At 32.0% G+C, this 17,890-nt stretch overlaps 1 protein-coding gene across 1 annotated transcript in view; it reads right to left on the bottom strand.

The window, feature by feature from the left end:
* Positions 1-16,653, bottom strand: part of LOC149958970 (glucose dehydrogenase [FAD, quinone]-like) — a 37,329-nt gene extending 20,676 nt beyond the window's left edge. The window contains exon 1 of the mRNA XM_090166334.1: positions 16,333-16,653. Coding sequence (XP_090022460.1) covers positions 16,333-16,468 — 136 coding nt within the window. The 5' untranslated portion in view covers positions 16,469-16,653. The remainder of the gene's footprint in view (positions 1-16,332) is intronic.
* Between the last annotated feature and the right edge of the window lie 1,237 nt (positions 16,654-17,890).

Raw genomic sequence — 17,890 nt, 5'->3', positions numbered from 1 at the left:
CTTTATGTCGCTAGAAGCGTTTATCGTTTCGGATATGACGAATTCAACATCACTCCACGCATTATGGTAATTGCCTTAGTCGAAATAAGTGTATAATATATTTACATAAGTGTGACACTATTTTTCGCAAGCAAACGTTTTACAGAGAGCTATTCACAAGACAGACTGCATTACGGGCTTCGCCGTTTTTGAGTCCTCTTGCTCCCGCGTCACACGTAGCCTTTGACAGCGCCTCGCTAGGGGGAGATTTTCTTATTGTGATGACGTCACTTCGTTACTAGCTCTCAGTAAAATATTCCCCAAAGTGACAAACGTATGGAACAATATTATAGACTTATTATAGGTGTGTTTCTTTAAAGGAAGTACGAAACATAACCAAAAAAGCTCAACTAACACTGTACGTCTGGTACGTAAGGGTTTCAACGTAACTAGCGCCAATTACCTTTAGCTTATATTAAACCTGGCGACAGCGTTTTTAAAATTTGTTTCTCATCGTAAACATAATTTAGAACTTAAGTAAAAATATCAATAATCATGTCAATTTGGAAAAATTATCCCCGAACTAATGTCAGTGTTGAAAAGCACGTAGGTCATTAACTTACGAAATCCAGATTTACTACCAATTTTCAGACTAACAAAATTTCCTGAAATCTACAATTTTTAGCCATTGTACGTTATTTTTATTTTCAAGATCTGGAAACTTTCGTTTTCCCGCTAAATGTGGAAGTAGGAAATGTGATTTTGGTACCGGATTTTGAGCCACTGAACCATCTTTGAAATCTATGCCAAGGTATCACCGCGGTAGACCAAATATCGAGGATGCATCCAGAAAAAATATAATCAAAATTATTCAACCGTAATATCCAAGGATAAATAAAAAATAATATCTTCAGACATATTGAAAAACGGGAGAGCATTCCGTTTTTTTTGGAATGACACGCAAGTTTTTGACTGCAGTCAAGCGAAGTAACTGGGGGAATCGAATTTATTTAATCACAATCGGAAATTTTAATTTTGGTTGTGATATTTTCATTATATTATATTTTATAGATCCACCAAATAAGTTAATTCTAGATCCACCAAATAAGTTAATTCTAGATCCACCAAATAAGTTAATTCTAGATCCACCAAATAAGTTAATTCTAGATCCACCAAATAAGTTAATTCTAGATCCACCAAATAAGTTAATTCTAGATCCACCAAATAAGTTAATTCTAGATCCACCAAATAAGTTAATTCTAGATCCACCAAATAAGTTAATTCTAGATCCACCAAATAAGTTAATTCTAGATCCACCAAATAAGTTAATTCTAGATCCACCAAATAAGTTAATTCTAGATCCACCAAATAAGTTAATTCTAGATCCACCAAATAAGTTAATTCTAGATCCACCAAATAAGTTAATTCTAGATCCACCAAATAAGTTAATTCTAGATCCACCAAATAAGTTAATTCTAGATCCACCAAATAAGTTAATTCTAGATCCACCAAATAAGTTAATTCTAGATCCACCAAATAAGTTAATTCTAGATCCACCAAATAAGTTAATTCTAGATCCACCAAATAAGTTAATTCTAGATCCACCAAATAAGTTAATTCTAGATCCACCAAATAAGTTAATTCTAGATCCACCAAATAAGTTAATTCTAGATCCACCAAATAAGTTAATTCTAGATCCACCAAATAAGTTAATTCTAGATCCACCAAATAAGTTAATTCTAGATCCACCAAATAAGTTAATTCTAGATCCACCAAATAAGTTAATTCTAGATCCACCAAATAAGTTAATTCTAGATCCACCAAATAAGTTAATTCTAGATCCACCAAATAAGTTAATTCTAGATCCACCAAATAAGTTAATTCTAGATCCACCAAATAAGTTAATTCTAGATCCACCAAATAAGTTAATTCTAGATCCACCAAATAAGTTAATTCTAGATCCACCAAATAAGTTAATTCTAGATCCACCAAATAAGTTAATTCTAGATCCACCAAATAAGTTAATTCTAGATCCACCAAATAAGTTAATTCTAGATCCACCAAATAAGTTAATTCTAGATCCACCAAATAAGTTAATTCTAGATCCACCAAATAAGTTAATTCTAGATCCACCAAATAAGTTAATTCTAGATCCACCAAATAAGTTAATTCTAGATCCACCAAATAAGTTAATTCTAGATCCACCAAATAAGTTAATTCTAGATCCACCAAATAAGTTAATTCTAGATCCACCAAATAAGTTAATTCTAGATCCACCAAATAAGTTAATTCTAGATCCACCAAATAAGTTAATTCTAGATCCACCAAATAAGTTAATTCTAGATCCACCAAATAAGTTAATTCTAGATCCACCAAATAAGTTAATTCTAGATCCACCAAATAAGTTAATTCTAGATCCACCAAATAAGTTAATTCTAGATCCACCAAATAAGTTAATTCTAGATCCACCAAATAAGTTAATTCTAGATCCACCAAATAAGTTAATTCTATACAGGGTGACCGCAGTATATTTTTTATTCCTTTAAAGGAATTATAGGAAGTTTTATCAGTGAAACATAGGAATATAAATAGGGAGAAAATTGGGGGGGGGAAGAAGAAATAGGAGAAAATTATACAATAAGAGAAAACTTGTGTTCAAAATTATTTAAAGGGGGAATAGCATTCAAAATAAAGTTGATAACCGATAGAAATAGTCGAAAACTATCGGCGAACAGTGTTGGAAATAAGCATCTTTAAAAACTATAGTTACTATGGTTACCCTGTCTATATCATAAAGTCCTGTATTCATCAGAAATATGTTATTTTATTTTATTTTAATTTCATTGGCCCGTGAAATAAAATATTTTCTTTGAAATATGATAGTAAATAATTTTTTATATTTTATAACCACATTAGCTAATTATTTTTGTAGTATTAATTTAAGTGGTCTATTTTAATTAGATTTAATTCAACGACAGTTAATATTAAATAAAACTCTTATTTTCAACAATACTATTGAAGTAAAATTAAACCATTTAAATTTTAAAGTTCTAAATCGCAACTGGTAGCAATAATATTTGATATTAACAAAGTTTTATTTTTTATAAAACTGAAGTTCAGTTGAATCTGGCTTATAATAAAAAGCTTGGCCAAGGGGAAAAATTGGTTTTAGAGTCATACTTTAAAAATATTCTGCATAAACATTCTAACTGTGACTAGATAAATCATGATTCTTTGAAACAAGGATTATAAAAATTCCAGTCCTCATACCAAGTTTCAAAACTAGCTCATTAGAGCCCATATTATGGTCTTTATATAACCTCGTTAAATTCGGTTTTAATTATAATTACCCTACTTACCAACGAATGGTTTAAAAATAGAGAATCTAAGAGCACAAATTATATTTTATATTTTGACCTTAAAATTTGAAAGTTCGTATACGATACGAATTTTATGAAATATTCATACAGCAAAATCAAGACTGAACTGTAGCTAAAGTTGAGGTCATAACTATGCATAAAAAACGGTTTTATATGTTAAAATATTTCGTGAAGAAGGTTAATAAATCGTGACACCACAAGCGTGCGACATTGACAAATCCTAAACAATTGGGATAACTGGTTTTAGTGTCATTGTCATTTTTACAGTGTCGTGAAATGTATTAACCCTAATCTGAAGATTATTTTTCTCGACTTGTGTTTAATAGTCGCATTGTTTAAAGTTTTCACTTCTTGAAAAATGCTCCTCTTGGAGTTAGTTTTCAAAAACCATAATCTCACAATTTCAATGTTATTAAGGTTGAAGATTTAAGTTTAGTTAATATATAAAATTAAGTGTTCTAGTGACATACTATCTTTAAATCTTACGTTTAAACCTATTTTGGCTTCATGCAAGTTATCTTTCATAATAATGACAGTTAATGATCTACTTTAGAACAAACAGGAATTAACCATATTGACGAATAACACTTATAATATAGAACTAATTTTATATTATAGATTGCATTTAATTCAAAATAAGGGTGTAAAATAAATTGCATTTAATTCAAAATAAGGGTGTAAAATAAATTGCATTTAATTCAAAATAAGGGTGTAAAATAAATTGCATTTAATTCAAAATAAGGGTGTAAAATAAATTGCATTTAATTCAAAATAAGGGTGTAAAATAAATTGCATTTAATTCAAAATAAGGGTGTAAAATAAATTGCATTTAATTCAAAATAAGGGTGTAAAATAAATTGCATTTAATTCAAAATAAGGGTGTAAAATAAATTGCATTTAATTCAAAATAAGGGTGTAAAATAAATTGCATTTAATTCAAAATAAGGGTGTAAAATAAATTGCATTTAATTCAAAATAAGGGTGTAAAATAAATTGCATTTAATTCAAAATAAGGGTGTAAAATAAATTATATTTAAAAATTAATGGCGTAAAATAAATTATATTTAAAAATTTATGGCGTAAAATAAGGTTTGATAAATAAAACCTCAAAAGTAGTTGGAAGTATTCGATTACTGACGGATAAAAAAGAATCTCAACTGTACAAATAGATTGATTACTACTAAATCCCTAAATCAAAATCTTTGATCAAAAAATGGCCTGGGTGACAGCTAAAAAAAACGAAAATCCTCTGTACCCATAAAATATGGGCTATTTTTTAATATTCTGCCGGCAAGAAACCGGTTTGAATGGCATCCTTCATTTTGTTTCAAGGAAGCGAATGTATATAACCATGATCCTGAAATCACGAAGTCATTTCAACCCAGAGTCACTAAGGTAGACGACCGACCTACACAAGATTTTTTTTTATCTTTCAAGAGAAAAGTCGATTTTTCTTCGCTTTCTGAAATCATACGGTAATCTTTACACGCGATATTGCTACAATTCCGTTAGATAAATTATACAATATATAGTACACGTAGCTAGAAATTTAAAGTTAGTCTAGGTATTACCGATAGGATTTAGCTGGTGTGTCTACAGGGAAATTTTAAAGCCAGGGGGAATTTGGAAAGATAATGGACCGTAAGAAATTTGTTAAGTGAAAGCCCGCAAAGTAACCACGTAAAATTATAGTTAGTCTGATTTATCATCTCGGGTTACTTTAAGCCACTACGAACTATGGTCGTAAACAAATCATTTGAAATTAAAAAGTAATTTTTCTTGAAAGTGCGCCCAATGAATTGTTTAAAAATTAAATAAAAATTTAAAAAATTAATTCAACTATACCTAAAATTAACGAAATAAATGTTTAGTAACGTAGGTTAAATGGTATATACTAAAATTTTAGGTAATTTAACAAAAAATATTAGCATTTTTTAATTTTAAGAAAATCTTCGGCCATTGAGCTTCAGCCAAAAATAAAAACACAAGATATTAAAATTAACTCAACCATGGCTAAAAAATAACGAAATTAACAATGAATGTTGCGGGTACTTAAAAATTGAGGTTAATTTCAAATTTGGTACGTACACAAATTTCCTTAATTTAGAATTAGAGGTGCAAGTCATTTTCTCAAGAATGGACAGTTTAATTTCGCTCGAAAGCCAACCAAAACAAATTAAATTAACGTGACCATAGCTCGAAGTACCGCATGTAATAATTATTCGACCAAATTCCTTCAAATAATTATTCGACCAAATTCCTTCAAATAATCATTCGACCAAATTCCTTCAAATAATCATTCGACCAAATTCCTTCAAATAATCATTCGACCAAATTCCTTCAAATAATCATTCGACCAAATTCCTTCAAATAATCATTCGACCAAATTCCTTCAAATAATCATTCGACCAAATTCCTTCAAATAATCATTCGACCAAATTCCTTCAAATAATCATTCGACCAAATTCCTTCAAATAATCATTCGACCAAATTCCTTCAAATAATCATTCGACCAAATTCCTTCAAATAATCATTCGACCAAATTCCTTCAAATAATCATTCGACCAAATTCCTTCAAATAATCATTCGACCAAATTCCTTCAAATAATCATTCGACCAAATTCCTTCAAATAATCATTCGACCAAATTCCTTCAAATAATCATTCGACCAAATTCCTTCAAATAATCATTCGACCAAATTCCTTCAAATAATCATTCGACCAAATTCCTTCAAATAATCATTCGACCAAATTCCTTCAAATAATCATTCGACCAAATTCCTTCAAATAATCATTCGACCAAATTCCTTCAAATAATCATTCGACCAAATTCCTTCAAATAATCATTCGACCAAATTCCTTCAAATAATCATTCGACCAAATTCCTTCAAATAATCATTCGACCAAATTCCTTCAAATAATCATTCGACCAAATTCCTTCAAATAATCATTCGACCAAATTCCTTCAAATAATCATTCGACCAAATTCCTTCAAATAATCATTCGACCAAATTCCTTCAAATAATCATTCGACCAAATTCCTTCAAATAATCATTCGACCAAATTCCTTCAAATAATCATTCGACCAAATTCCTTCAAATAATCATTCGACCAAATTCCTTCAAATAATCATTCGACCAAATTCCTTCAAATAATCATTCGACCAAATTCCTTCAAATAATCATTCGACCAAATTCCTTCAAATAATCATTCGACCAAATTCCTTCAAATAATCATTCGACCAAATTCCTTCAAATAATCATTCGACCAAATTCCTTCAAATAATCATTCGACCAAATTCCTTCAAATAATTATTCGACCAAATTCCTTTAAATTGAAAAAATTGAAATATAAAATGTCCATTTTTCCAGTTTTGTCCCCAAAAAAAAGTCAACAAAAATTGAAATATCTCAACCATTAGAATTAACGCAATAAATTAGTGATAACGGTAATGATGGCATTAATAGGCGCGTGGCTATTGACACAATAAGATCAAGGTACGAGTAAAAATTTGGAATTGAGGGCACGCCGGTGGGCCAAGATCCGTGCTGACGTCTTCGTAGAGTCAGCCCCCGAAAATATTAGCGAGCGGTTTCCGTGCACCCGGCCACGTATTTCGATGATGCTAGTCTCGTCATGACCTGAATTTCATCGAACCATTAGAAAAGCAAATGTGGCCAAACTTTTGCTTTCCAAGCTGACTCACGCGTGCTTCGGTACATTTGTAACTGGAGGGATGGTTTATTTTAACACCCAGCACTTATACAGTATCCTTGGGTAAATCCATGTTTAAGGGAAATTTGATTGCGGATAAAAAGTGGACACTTTTTGCGTCATTTGAAAACCCTGACCACATAAGTTATTTTGGTAAACATGACTTATTCAAGAAGATCGAAGGGAAGGTGGAGCTTCCGTTATTTCCCACTAGTCGCGCGACACTCTGGAACGGAACGTAGTAGCGAAATTAAATTTATAATTCTGCTGAGAGGTGTATAGAGGATTTTCTACTAAGCTCTAGACTGTTACGCCACCATTGAAAGTACTAACGGAAGCTAACAGAATTATAGGCTTTAAAAGTCGCTTGAGGACTTGGTCACTCTTTATCACGGGTCTTTTCGGCCGCCCACTAGTCGGCCATTGCCTGGAACCACCGGTGGGGGGTTTAGGCTCGGGTCTTTGGTCCCATGATATGGAGAATGGGGGTTAAGGGGAATAAACTCAACATGAACGTGCCCAGCAAAATTCCCAAAAAAGAGTAAAGCGAAGACTCTTGGGTAGTATTGTTTTACTTAATTCCATAAAACATGTCACTAATTCCTACACAAGGAAATTGAACGTCCGTTAAGTTAAATATAAATGATAGCAATTGTTTTTTTTCTTAATAGGGGAGTAGTTTATATGAATATTTTGATATTTATATTTGAAAATAATTAACTTAATATTATGTAATTGATGTAAACAACCAATTGAACTTAATCTTGGTAAAATAACAAAAATAAGCAGTTAGTAAATAATTTTGACACTAACGGTGCCAAAACATGTAGTAAAATAACATTTAAAATTATCAGTAAAAACAGAAATATTTAGATCAATTCTAACAATTTGAATATTTCCAATTCCATTTCGGCCGGATTTTTTTTAAACAAATTTAAAATTCCAGGTTAAGTAGAATATTTCTTAATAAATAAGAAGTTATTTTAGACTATTTTAGTTTGTTTATAAGCAAGTTAGGTATTTATAAGTGGATTTATAATTTTTTTTAGGAAACGTAAAATCATTTTTTAAAGAAAATTCCGGATTATTTTAAGAGGTTATAATTTATTTAAATTTTAGAAAAATTAAATTTTAAGAATTTTTGGTTGGATAATTGGACGGCATGTATCAGTTTAAATTATAAAAATAAGAATTAGGTAAGCGCTTACAATTCTGGATTTTAAACGTTTAGGATTTTAATTTTAAAGGAAATTATTATCCATTGCATTTTGGAGAATATTTCTTTGCGAATAAGATATGGAATTTTCTGAAACTTAATTACATTTTAGGATAATGCATTTTTGACGCACGTGCTTAAGTTTTTAAAAAGTCTCGTACGTGTAAAAACTTATACCTTCCAGAAACAAAAATTACGACCCTTCCAAACGCCTGCGTACTTTTATTAATCGAATTTGTTTCAAACAATCCCCTCATGAAATCTAAAACAAATTCGGATAACTGTCAAAATCTCACCGCTAAATTAGGTCAATACCGACTAAAAACCGGGAAATATAAAAAAGGTTAAGCAACTCCCCGGAGTAAAACCGTTTAGGATTAAAAACTAATATATATCTAACTTTTCCTGGATATTACTCACACTCCTGCTTTTAAAAACGCGATTCCCAATACATAGCATTATAAAAGAAATATATTAACGCAAGTCGCTACCGAAACGAAAAAAACTTCAATAAATTCACTATTCAAAAACAAAATGGTGCGTAAAGTGGGAGTTGGAAAAAGGTTTTGAAGCTCGTTACGAAGTCACTTTTAAAAGCGTGCGAAATTTAAAACATTATCTATGACGTGTTTGGATGACTTTTAGGGTTATAAATTTAAACCGTGCAAGAGTTAAAAAAAATTCTGGATCAACTTTTGAAATTCTTTTAGGTAAGACTTTAACTTAAAATTTTAAAAGATTTAATGAGAGTATTAAGTACTAAATCTTAAAATATGTCTTCTAGCACGTGCTACGATTTATGGTTAACGTAACTAGCGCCAATAATCCTTAGCCATTGTTTAAACTTGTTGGCAGAAATAATTGAGCAACCATAAATATGGAACAATAATTCTGAATTGCACGCTATTAATTAAAAATAACTAGTAGCAATGCATTAATGTTTGAGCAAAATACTAATTTTACTAACAAGACCATTGGGGTTTGGTTAATTTAAAACTATTTTAAAAATTTTCGAATATAAATTAAGTTAATAAAATTAGAAATTTGGAAATTAAAATATGTACTTCTGGTCTAACGTTAAATGAAGCAAAATATTACAGGCACAAAGTTATTGCAATTTTAAAGTCTTCCTAACTTTAAATTTAAATGTGTAGAAAAATTATTCACGTACTAATCCCAGGGTTTTAAAATTCTTTACATCCAACGAATTTCCCCATGCTAAATCATTATCATCAGACAGGAAAATAGATAATTTATATTAAACTACCAATTCCAATGAAGTGGAAATCGATTTTACTTATGGGGGTCATTTATTCCCTATGGATATCAAAGTGTGCCAAATCAAATATCCTAATGAATTTTTATCGCGTTCAACCTCAAACTAGAACATTTCATAATTCCTCCTTAATTGTTTCTTAGGATTAGTACGGTTTGTTAAAATATACGAAACGTTTTAACAACCATGAAAAAAGCTCAGAGGCCAATTTGAAGCATCTTACAAAAGTTTCTTAAATCTACCTTCGTAGGAGTTTTCAAAACGTTTTGAGGTTTTTAATATTAAATGTGTTATTAGGGGCAATTATTATTATTATTGGAATATTTAATCGAACTTTGAACCTATGCCAAAGAGGAAAGTTAAGTTTTAGCTTTTACTCTGGCATATTTTGAAATTAAATCTTTTGCTAATTTTAATTCTCCAAAATAACTTTATACGAAACTAAGTTAATTTTAACCACTAAGAATTAAAGACTAAAAACTCTAAAATGATCTAAAAAATTAACTTTAAGCAATAAAAATAAATTAAGCATTCAAATTTTTAAAGCCCAAGTGAAATTAACTTCAAATCACTAAACTCATTAGTTCCTAAGCATTAAAATCCTTTAAAATAAACTTGGTTCTTAAGCACTCTTAACTATTTTTATTAAATTGTTAAATGCAAAAATAAACTTATTGAAATAAAAATAACTAAACTTAACATTTAATTAATTTTACTTATTAAGTGCTTATCTTAATTTGTAAACAATACGTACTAAAATATATAGTTTAAGCTAAAATAATTAACGTGCCTAGACTGGTCATTTCATCTGGGTTAACTAGGTTGATACTAAAACTTATTATTGGTCGTAAAATATACAAGGTATCATACGTAATATTGACCAGAAAAGGACTGTTGTAATTATCTAGTTGATGTCAAAGGAAAAAATTATTCTCAATAGCAGGCGTTTACATTAAACACCAATTTCCAAAAGCAGTCTTTACAAAAAGAGAGCATGACACTTAATTTTTTGTAAAGATGGTTCACACCCATGCTCTACCGGTATTAAAAAGCTACATTAAATTCCGAACTAGTCTATTCTCTCTGCCCAATCGAGAACACTAAACATAAAAATATTACCACTGACCGCAAGATGGTCATTCATTTCCGGCGTACATAGGAAGTCATTGATACGGTTCATACGCATGCCGGAAGTACGCCACAAAACACAAGCCGAAATACTATCTTTTGCGGATGTACAAGATTTCGAAACAAATACAACTTATAAAGAGCTGAGAATAAAAATAAAGCCACTTCAAAAAAAAATCCTATAGTTAAAGGAAATCCTTAAGTATTTTAGAAAGTTAAGGGAGCTAACAGTTTTACGTCACCCAAAATTTTATGCTTACACGTTCGATACAGGGTTGCCAGTTTATTTACAATCAAATTCCCTGACTTTTCCATGCTTTCCCTGACCATCTCCGGAGATTTTCACGACTTATTTAGTGCCAAGATTGTATTTTTTAACCTGTAGTTTAGAAAAAGTTTCCTATTTGCAACCGAAATTAAATTCCCCTTTTCCAGGATTTTTAGGTTTATTGGAAAATTCCTCTTTTCCCTACATTTCCCTGATTTCTGGATTAGTTTAAAAATTCCCCTTTTCCGATTTTTAGGTTAATTTGAAAATTCCCCGACTTTTCCAGGAATTCGAGGTACCGTGGAAATCCTTGTGATATACAAGTGTAGCAAATAGGCCTTTCTATAAAATTAGCTACGCTTGCTGAGTCTTTTTGTAGCTCATTCGTCGTGAAATATGTAAAAGTTCAGTTCAGTTTTTATACTAAAAAACAGGGTGCCTCGTCGAATTTACACTTGTGTTCAAGGCTTTTCGTAATAGTACGTCACCGATACGTCACCTGTGACGTAGCAGCAGCAGCAACATCAAAACAATAAGGCCAATGTTGCTTGATAGAAAGGTCTATTCTCTACCTTCCTCCTGTAGTTTTATTAGAAGACATTTTTACCATGACCACACATTTCTGCTGGACGTCAGACAACTCAGAAGTTACCCCACACAGCTATTATTATTCGACTGGCACTTAACGAGCGTAAATATAGACACACGCTATGTACTTGTTTTATATCTTCAAACATTGTAACCACAAAAGTATATAAATACTAAATATTTAATTTTAAATCGATTTAAAGTCATGGCGTTATAATTGTACTATTAAAATAAAGTATATTTATACTATTAAAATAATAGAGTCAGGATACTTCATGACTAAAAGTTTTAAAATTTATTTATAAAAAATAAACACGGCAGTTTTTTTTCATTGTAAATTAATTGAAACTTTTGGTCATGAAGTATCCCGACTCTATTATTTTAATAGTATATATAAATACTAATTATTAGAGCCATTTATCATAGTTAATTATGTATAATATTAATGATTAATCATTATGTAATTTGGTAATTACCCTGGCCGTACATTTAAATTTACTACTAAACTTATTAAACACTTTTTTATATTAATGATATTCGCTTAGTAGGATTTTAGCTTTTTTTTAATTTAAATATAGCTATTTATATTATTACGAATCCCTTAGGGACTCAGCTTATAGCGTCCAATTTTATTCCGCAAATTTCAACAACCCAAAAACCTTTCTTCTACTGACACAATACCCGCTTTATTACCGTACAAAACTAGGCAGAAGTGATTTGTACCCCGAGAAAAAAAAAAGAGCCAAATATGCAATTCAGTTTGAAATTCCCACAATCAAGTACCTACCCTGGGCGAATATTAAAAATTCTAATGACAATTTGAAGATTTACGTAAAATAATTCTAGCTTTAAAGAAAAATTCCGCGAAAAAGCCTTCGGGGAAAGTCTGCCAATAAAACCGGCTTCCAAGTGAAATGCGAAGTAGGTTTTTTTAGGTACTTAAAAAATAGGGGGAAGCTAGTACCGTTGGCTTTTCAAGTTCCATGTTTTGTAGAGCAGATGTGTCCAATAATTTGGCTCAGTCGACAATACGCTTTTTATACGAAATGTTTAATTGGGGACATAGTTAACCTATTTTATTAAATATTTGGGAGATTGTGGGTGGGTTTGACACAAAGACGCGTGCCAACGTTGATAAAAATAGATTCAATCTATTGACTTTCATAATTAAGTGGAAATAGACCGGTTTACATACCGATAGGAGACGTGTATTAGAAACTACTGACATGATATCGCAATGTTCCCAACCAGAAAATTGGAAATTGTCTATTTGTACTTTTCCAATTAAAAAAAATTTACAGGAAGAAATTAATTTTTTGATAGGCTAATACCCAAGGTACCATACTAAGCCCAAGCCAGCTAATGGCTTTTAATGCATTTTAAATCAAGTGGACAGTTTACAACGCGTAGGAGGTTGGTGACAAGCCCTTCATGCCAAGCGAGCCAACAGCTCCCTACACGTAACCGACGTAACTATTACACGGTTGCCACGAAATTTTGAGATTCAAATTCCCTGACTATTCCCTGTTTTCCCTGACTTTTTAAGGCCAAATTTGTATTTTATATTTGACTTTTATCCGAAGTTAATAAATATTAATGAACTTATATTTCAGTAAAAAGGTTCTTGCAATGTTGAAAAAATTAGCCAAACTTTCAAGGAAATAAATGATAATCATAGAATTTGTCTAAATAATAACCTTTAAAAAGTGCCAAGATAAAATTTAATTCCCTGACTTTTTACAAATTCTAAAAATTCCCTGACTATTTAGGTCCATTCTTAAATTCCCTGACTTTTCCAGGTCTTCCCAGACCATCTCCGAAGATTTTCTGACTTATTTTTTGTCAAGATTTAAATTTGTTTAACTTATATTTAATAAAAGTTTCCCATTTGCCACTGAAATTAAATTCCCGGACTTTTCGACTTATTTTTAAATTCCGATTTTTCCATGATTTTTATCCCCATATTAAAATTCCCCAACTTTTTCATGATTTGACTTTTCCAGGTACCGTGGCAACCCTGTTGAAAGCAATTTTTAAAGGTTTCTACCGTTTGATGGCGCTCAAATGTTACCCCCCCCCCCCCCCCGAAATAAATTTTACCCGGTATACCTTTTTATGCTATCTCCTATTGACCCTAAAAACGGTAATCTTGGACTATCCATGGTGACAAGTAACATACGCAGAGTACCGAAATATCTCCGCTACTCACACTAATCGGTTGACACGAGCTTTAAACGGGGGACATACCATTCTAAAAAAAATCCTTTGCAATAGAGCGTCTCTACACTTTCACGACAAAAGAAAAGGGTTCGACCTACCAAGGTCGTTTCAAACGTAGGAAATTACACTCCGTTAACAATAAAAAAAAACCCATCCAAAAACCAATTTGGACCCTACCCTGGTGCCAATTTCTTTTTAGGCAAGAGGGGGGGGGGGGAATTACCCTTCAAAGAGGAAAGCCGATATATGACCAATGGTAAAAAAAGCCCAAACGTTTTACTATCTTACAGGACACTACAGTCCAAGGTACTAGCTACCCCGTATTCAGTGTTATTCACTCGACGATTGCTGTTAGGTCAAGTGACATTGGTCTACCAATAATTGTACCAGAAGCAGAGGCGTAGTGGGGGGGGGAGAGCATACGCCCCGGGCGCCGACGGTCAGGGGGGGTGCATAAAGTTTTAAATCGGATATTGGAAACTGGAATTTTTTTAATATATTAACTAAATTGTAATATATTAATATTTATTTTGTTATTGATAATGATTAGGTTTCGTTTAAAAACAGCAAATTTTGGAGTTTGGCCCTGGGCGCCAAATAACCTCACTACGCCACTGACTAGAAGTACATAAGCTTCTTAACAGAAAAGTATTTCAATTTTATGTCTAGGCGGAGTAATACAAGCTTGGTAAACGTTCAGCCTCGCCGGTAAAATGGCTCCCATCATTAACTATTTCGAACCGTCATTTTTATACCTTAAAATTGATACTTCTCTCGCAAGAATTATACTTCTGATACTACCTATTCTTGAAAAACAACTACGAGATGCAGACTATACCTACGACAACGGCGTCAAGATTTAGGGGTTCATTTTCACTCGGTTTTCTTAAAATTGGCTGGGTTCAAATTATAATTAAGATAACTTCAGTGGGAAACTATAGGGTTTTGATTGAAATTACGTTAATTTTACCCAAAAAAAGTTTTTTCTTAAGGACTTCTCGTTAACCAACTAAAAGAAAATTGTCGTCCGGCGTTCGGCCTTCCGGTTTTAAAAATCTCCAAAAGTTCACAGAACTTCAATTCGAGATCCCCAATTATCTCCGATGTCTATAAATCGAAATTCCTTCGTATTAGAAAGAACGCGTAAACTATACCTTATTGTAGAGTAATTTACTTCCCTACGCGTTTCATTTTGCGGGCCCAACAACTAATATTAAAAACGAATTTAACTTCTGTCCCACCCCAAGGTTTTATTCGGTGTAGTAGGAAACACGACGACGAAAAATTTGTCTGGACACTTTTTCGCGGTCTTTTCGACCCCTCTTTTTGGCAGCCCGCTAGTCGGCCATTACCTGGAACCACCGCTGGGGGGTCTAGGCTCGGGTCTTTGGTCCCAGGATATGGAGAATGGGGGTTAAGGGGGGGTAAACTCAACATGGACGCGCCCAGCAAAATTCCAAAAAACAGTCTATAGAGTAAAGCTTCTGTCCCGCAAGATATTATTCAGTGTAGTAGGAAACCCGACGACGAAAATTTTGTCTTTACAATAAGAAAGCTTCTGTCCCCCACGATATTATTCAGTGTAGTAGGAAACCCGACGACGAAAATTTTGTCTGGACAAAGAGTAGTAGCACTCCGTAGCTTTCAGCCATGGCCGCCATTGTGGATGCGAATTTTTTTATGAATAGGAAAAGGCATGGGTGAGGTCTTGTGACGTAGCACTGCCATTACTCTATACTACATTGAACTTTAAGTTAAAATAACTAATTCAGCTTCGAATTGAGATGTAGTCTTGTTTAAACAATTTTCGTCGGCGTGTATCCTACTACACTCAATATAATTATATGCAAATAATATACCAGGATAGGGACACATACTATACTTAAAAATACTAGTTTATTTTTAACCTTAGTTTTGGCCCATGGTTCACGGGTTTGTTCTTTGTAAATTTATTTTATCCTAGACACTTTTCTCTTAAGAGGTATATTATTCATTTTTGATAAAATACAGCTTAAATCTAGAAAACTGTCACAATTTAGCTATTAATACCAAATCGAAAATACCTCAACCAGGAAGATACAGTATTTTAAATTACTAATAACAACTAATATTAGTAATTTTAGGAATGTTTTAAAAATCCAGGATATTTTTAGTGTAGATTTATCATAAAGTCTACGAGAGAGAAATTCTAGGATCTGTGGATTTTATTTAAAATTTTGTACGCATTTTTGTACCTAGACTAAAAAAGATTTAATGTCAAACGTCCTACGTTTCAGAAACGCAGTATCTCCACAAATGGCATTTCAGATAAATCGATTTTTGTAATTCTTATGGAAAATAACAATACTACAGTATTTAGTTGACTGAAAACTAATTGTTGGGGGTTTATTTTAGTACGCAATCTGAATATGACAACGACAAGATTAAGTAAATCTCAGAATAATTTGACAATGCGTTTTGTACGTTTATATTTGGCTCAAAAGTAAAAAATGGTCGATAACGCGTTTCTGAAACGTAGCGCAGTAGACTTAAATAGATTTTAAATAAAACCAAATCAAACTTACCGATTATATAATCGTACTCCGATTTAAAATGATCCTTCGTCATGGGCAGTCCGTAGTCGATACTGGCGAAGTAGAACAGCAGAGACAAGGGCAGAATGGCCGGCATAGTGGACACGAGAGTTGAGACGGACACCATCTTGTTCACGAATTGATTTTAACGGAATTTAAAAATAAATATATAACTTTGTCGAAAATTGAAAATAAAATCGTGAGTTCTTGAGAGAGAAAACTTGTCAAAAATGTAACGAAGCGAGCCGATCAGTGTCGATGTTGTCAATGGTCAAGAACGCGTGGAAGCGACGAATGTAACGTCATCGAGGCTCCTAAATCATGGCGCGGCTAGGGGTCACCACGAACCCCCTGCCAACTTCCCGCGGGGGTAAAAACCAAACGGCGGGAAAAAACCAATCACTTTTAGTAGGTCAAAGGCTACGGGCAAGGTTTAACCCCGTTGATTGTCGGGGGGAATTTTAGGCCATTGTAGAGATGTTTCTTTCAACCTTTGTGACGGTTTTGAGCTCCCCCTACCGTTTCAAGGTCGTTCGAGGACGATAGGTGTTACGGCACGTTGCTAGCTGGGTTTTATGAATGCCAGTTGCTATTCTTTGCAACTATTTCGAGAACTTTGCGACGTCAAGGTATCGCTATTGTAGATTCCGTTGCCTGATAAAATAAAATAAAGGTATGAAATTCCCTATTTTTAAACCGCCATAGGCTATCTAAGAGCAAAAGTCACGCAAGTAGACAAATTGGATTTTTTGTAAGAAATTCGGGATTTTTTATATTAGGTTGACTCATTATAATATTTGTAAACGTTTTACAATTTATGACAGTTTTTTATAATTTTTTGTACACTATATTAAATAATTTTTGTAAAGTTTTTTATTACTTTAAACGCTAAACAATTGTTGTTACTTTTTGGGACTGTTTTTACTGTATTGCCAGTATTGGAATATAATTGTTATTAATATTTTGTTATATTTCATTAAAATATTTGTATTTTTCTTAATTTGTCGATTTTTATTTAACGAATTCCTATACTTGTATCGGCAATGGAAAACTAAATTAATCTTCTTTCAATTAAATTAATAGTTGTGTTTTTGGTTTTCATATATTTAGTCCTTTTTTACCTTTATAAATATTTCATATAATTTAAATCCACTTAGTTGAAATGTATAATTTAAATCACGAATTTAAAGTTATTTAAATGAACCGAAAATACTATAAAAATATCAGAAAACTTCTTAATAATTACGAAATAAAAATGTTAATGTTAACGTTAATTCACTATTTCCAAAACCAAGTAAATCGAATTTGTGATCTTAATTTCGAGTTTAGAGCCGTTCAACTTTCATTTATCCAAACTTTAATTTTGACCAGTATACAGTGATTTCAGTATCACGTGACACAACGTCACCTATGCTTTTTCCCATAGAGAAAAAATCCCGCACAAAATGGCGGCCAAAGCTACGAACTGAAACACGCGTTTGATTGTTTTATATCGGTATATTTTAGTTATTTTTACTTAATTTTTAATATATAATTTAGTTTTAATATT

The sequence above is a fragment of the Leiobunum rupestre genome, chromosome 2, assembly GCF_980474605.1.
Source record: "Leiobunum rupestre chromosome 2, qqLeiRupe1.1.hap1, whole genome shotgun sequence".
In the NCBI taxonomy this organism is placed as follows: Eukaryota; Metazoa; Arthropoda; class Arachnida; order Opiliones; family Sclerosomatidae; genus Leiobunum; species Leiobunum rupestre.
This window is presented reverse-complemented; position numbering and strand designations above follow the sequence as displayed.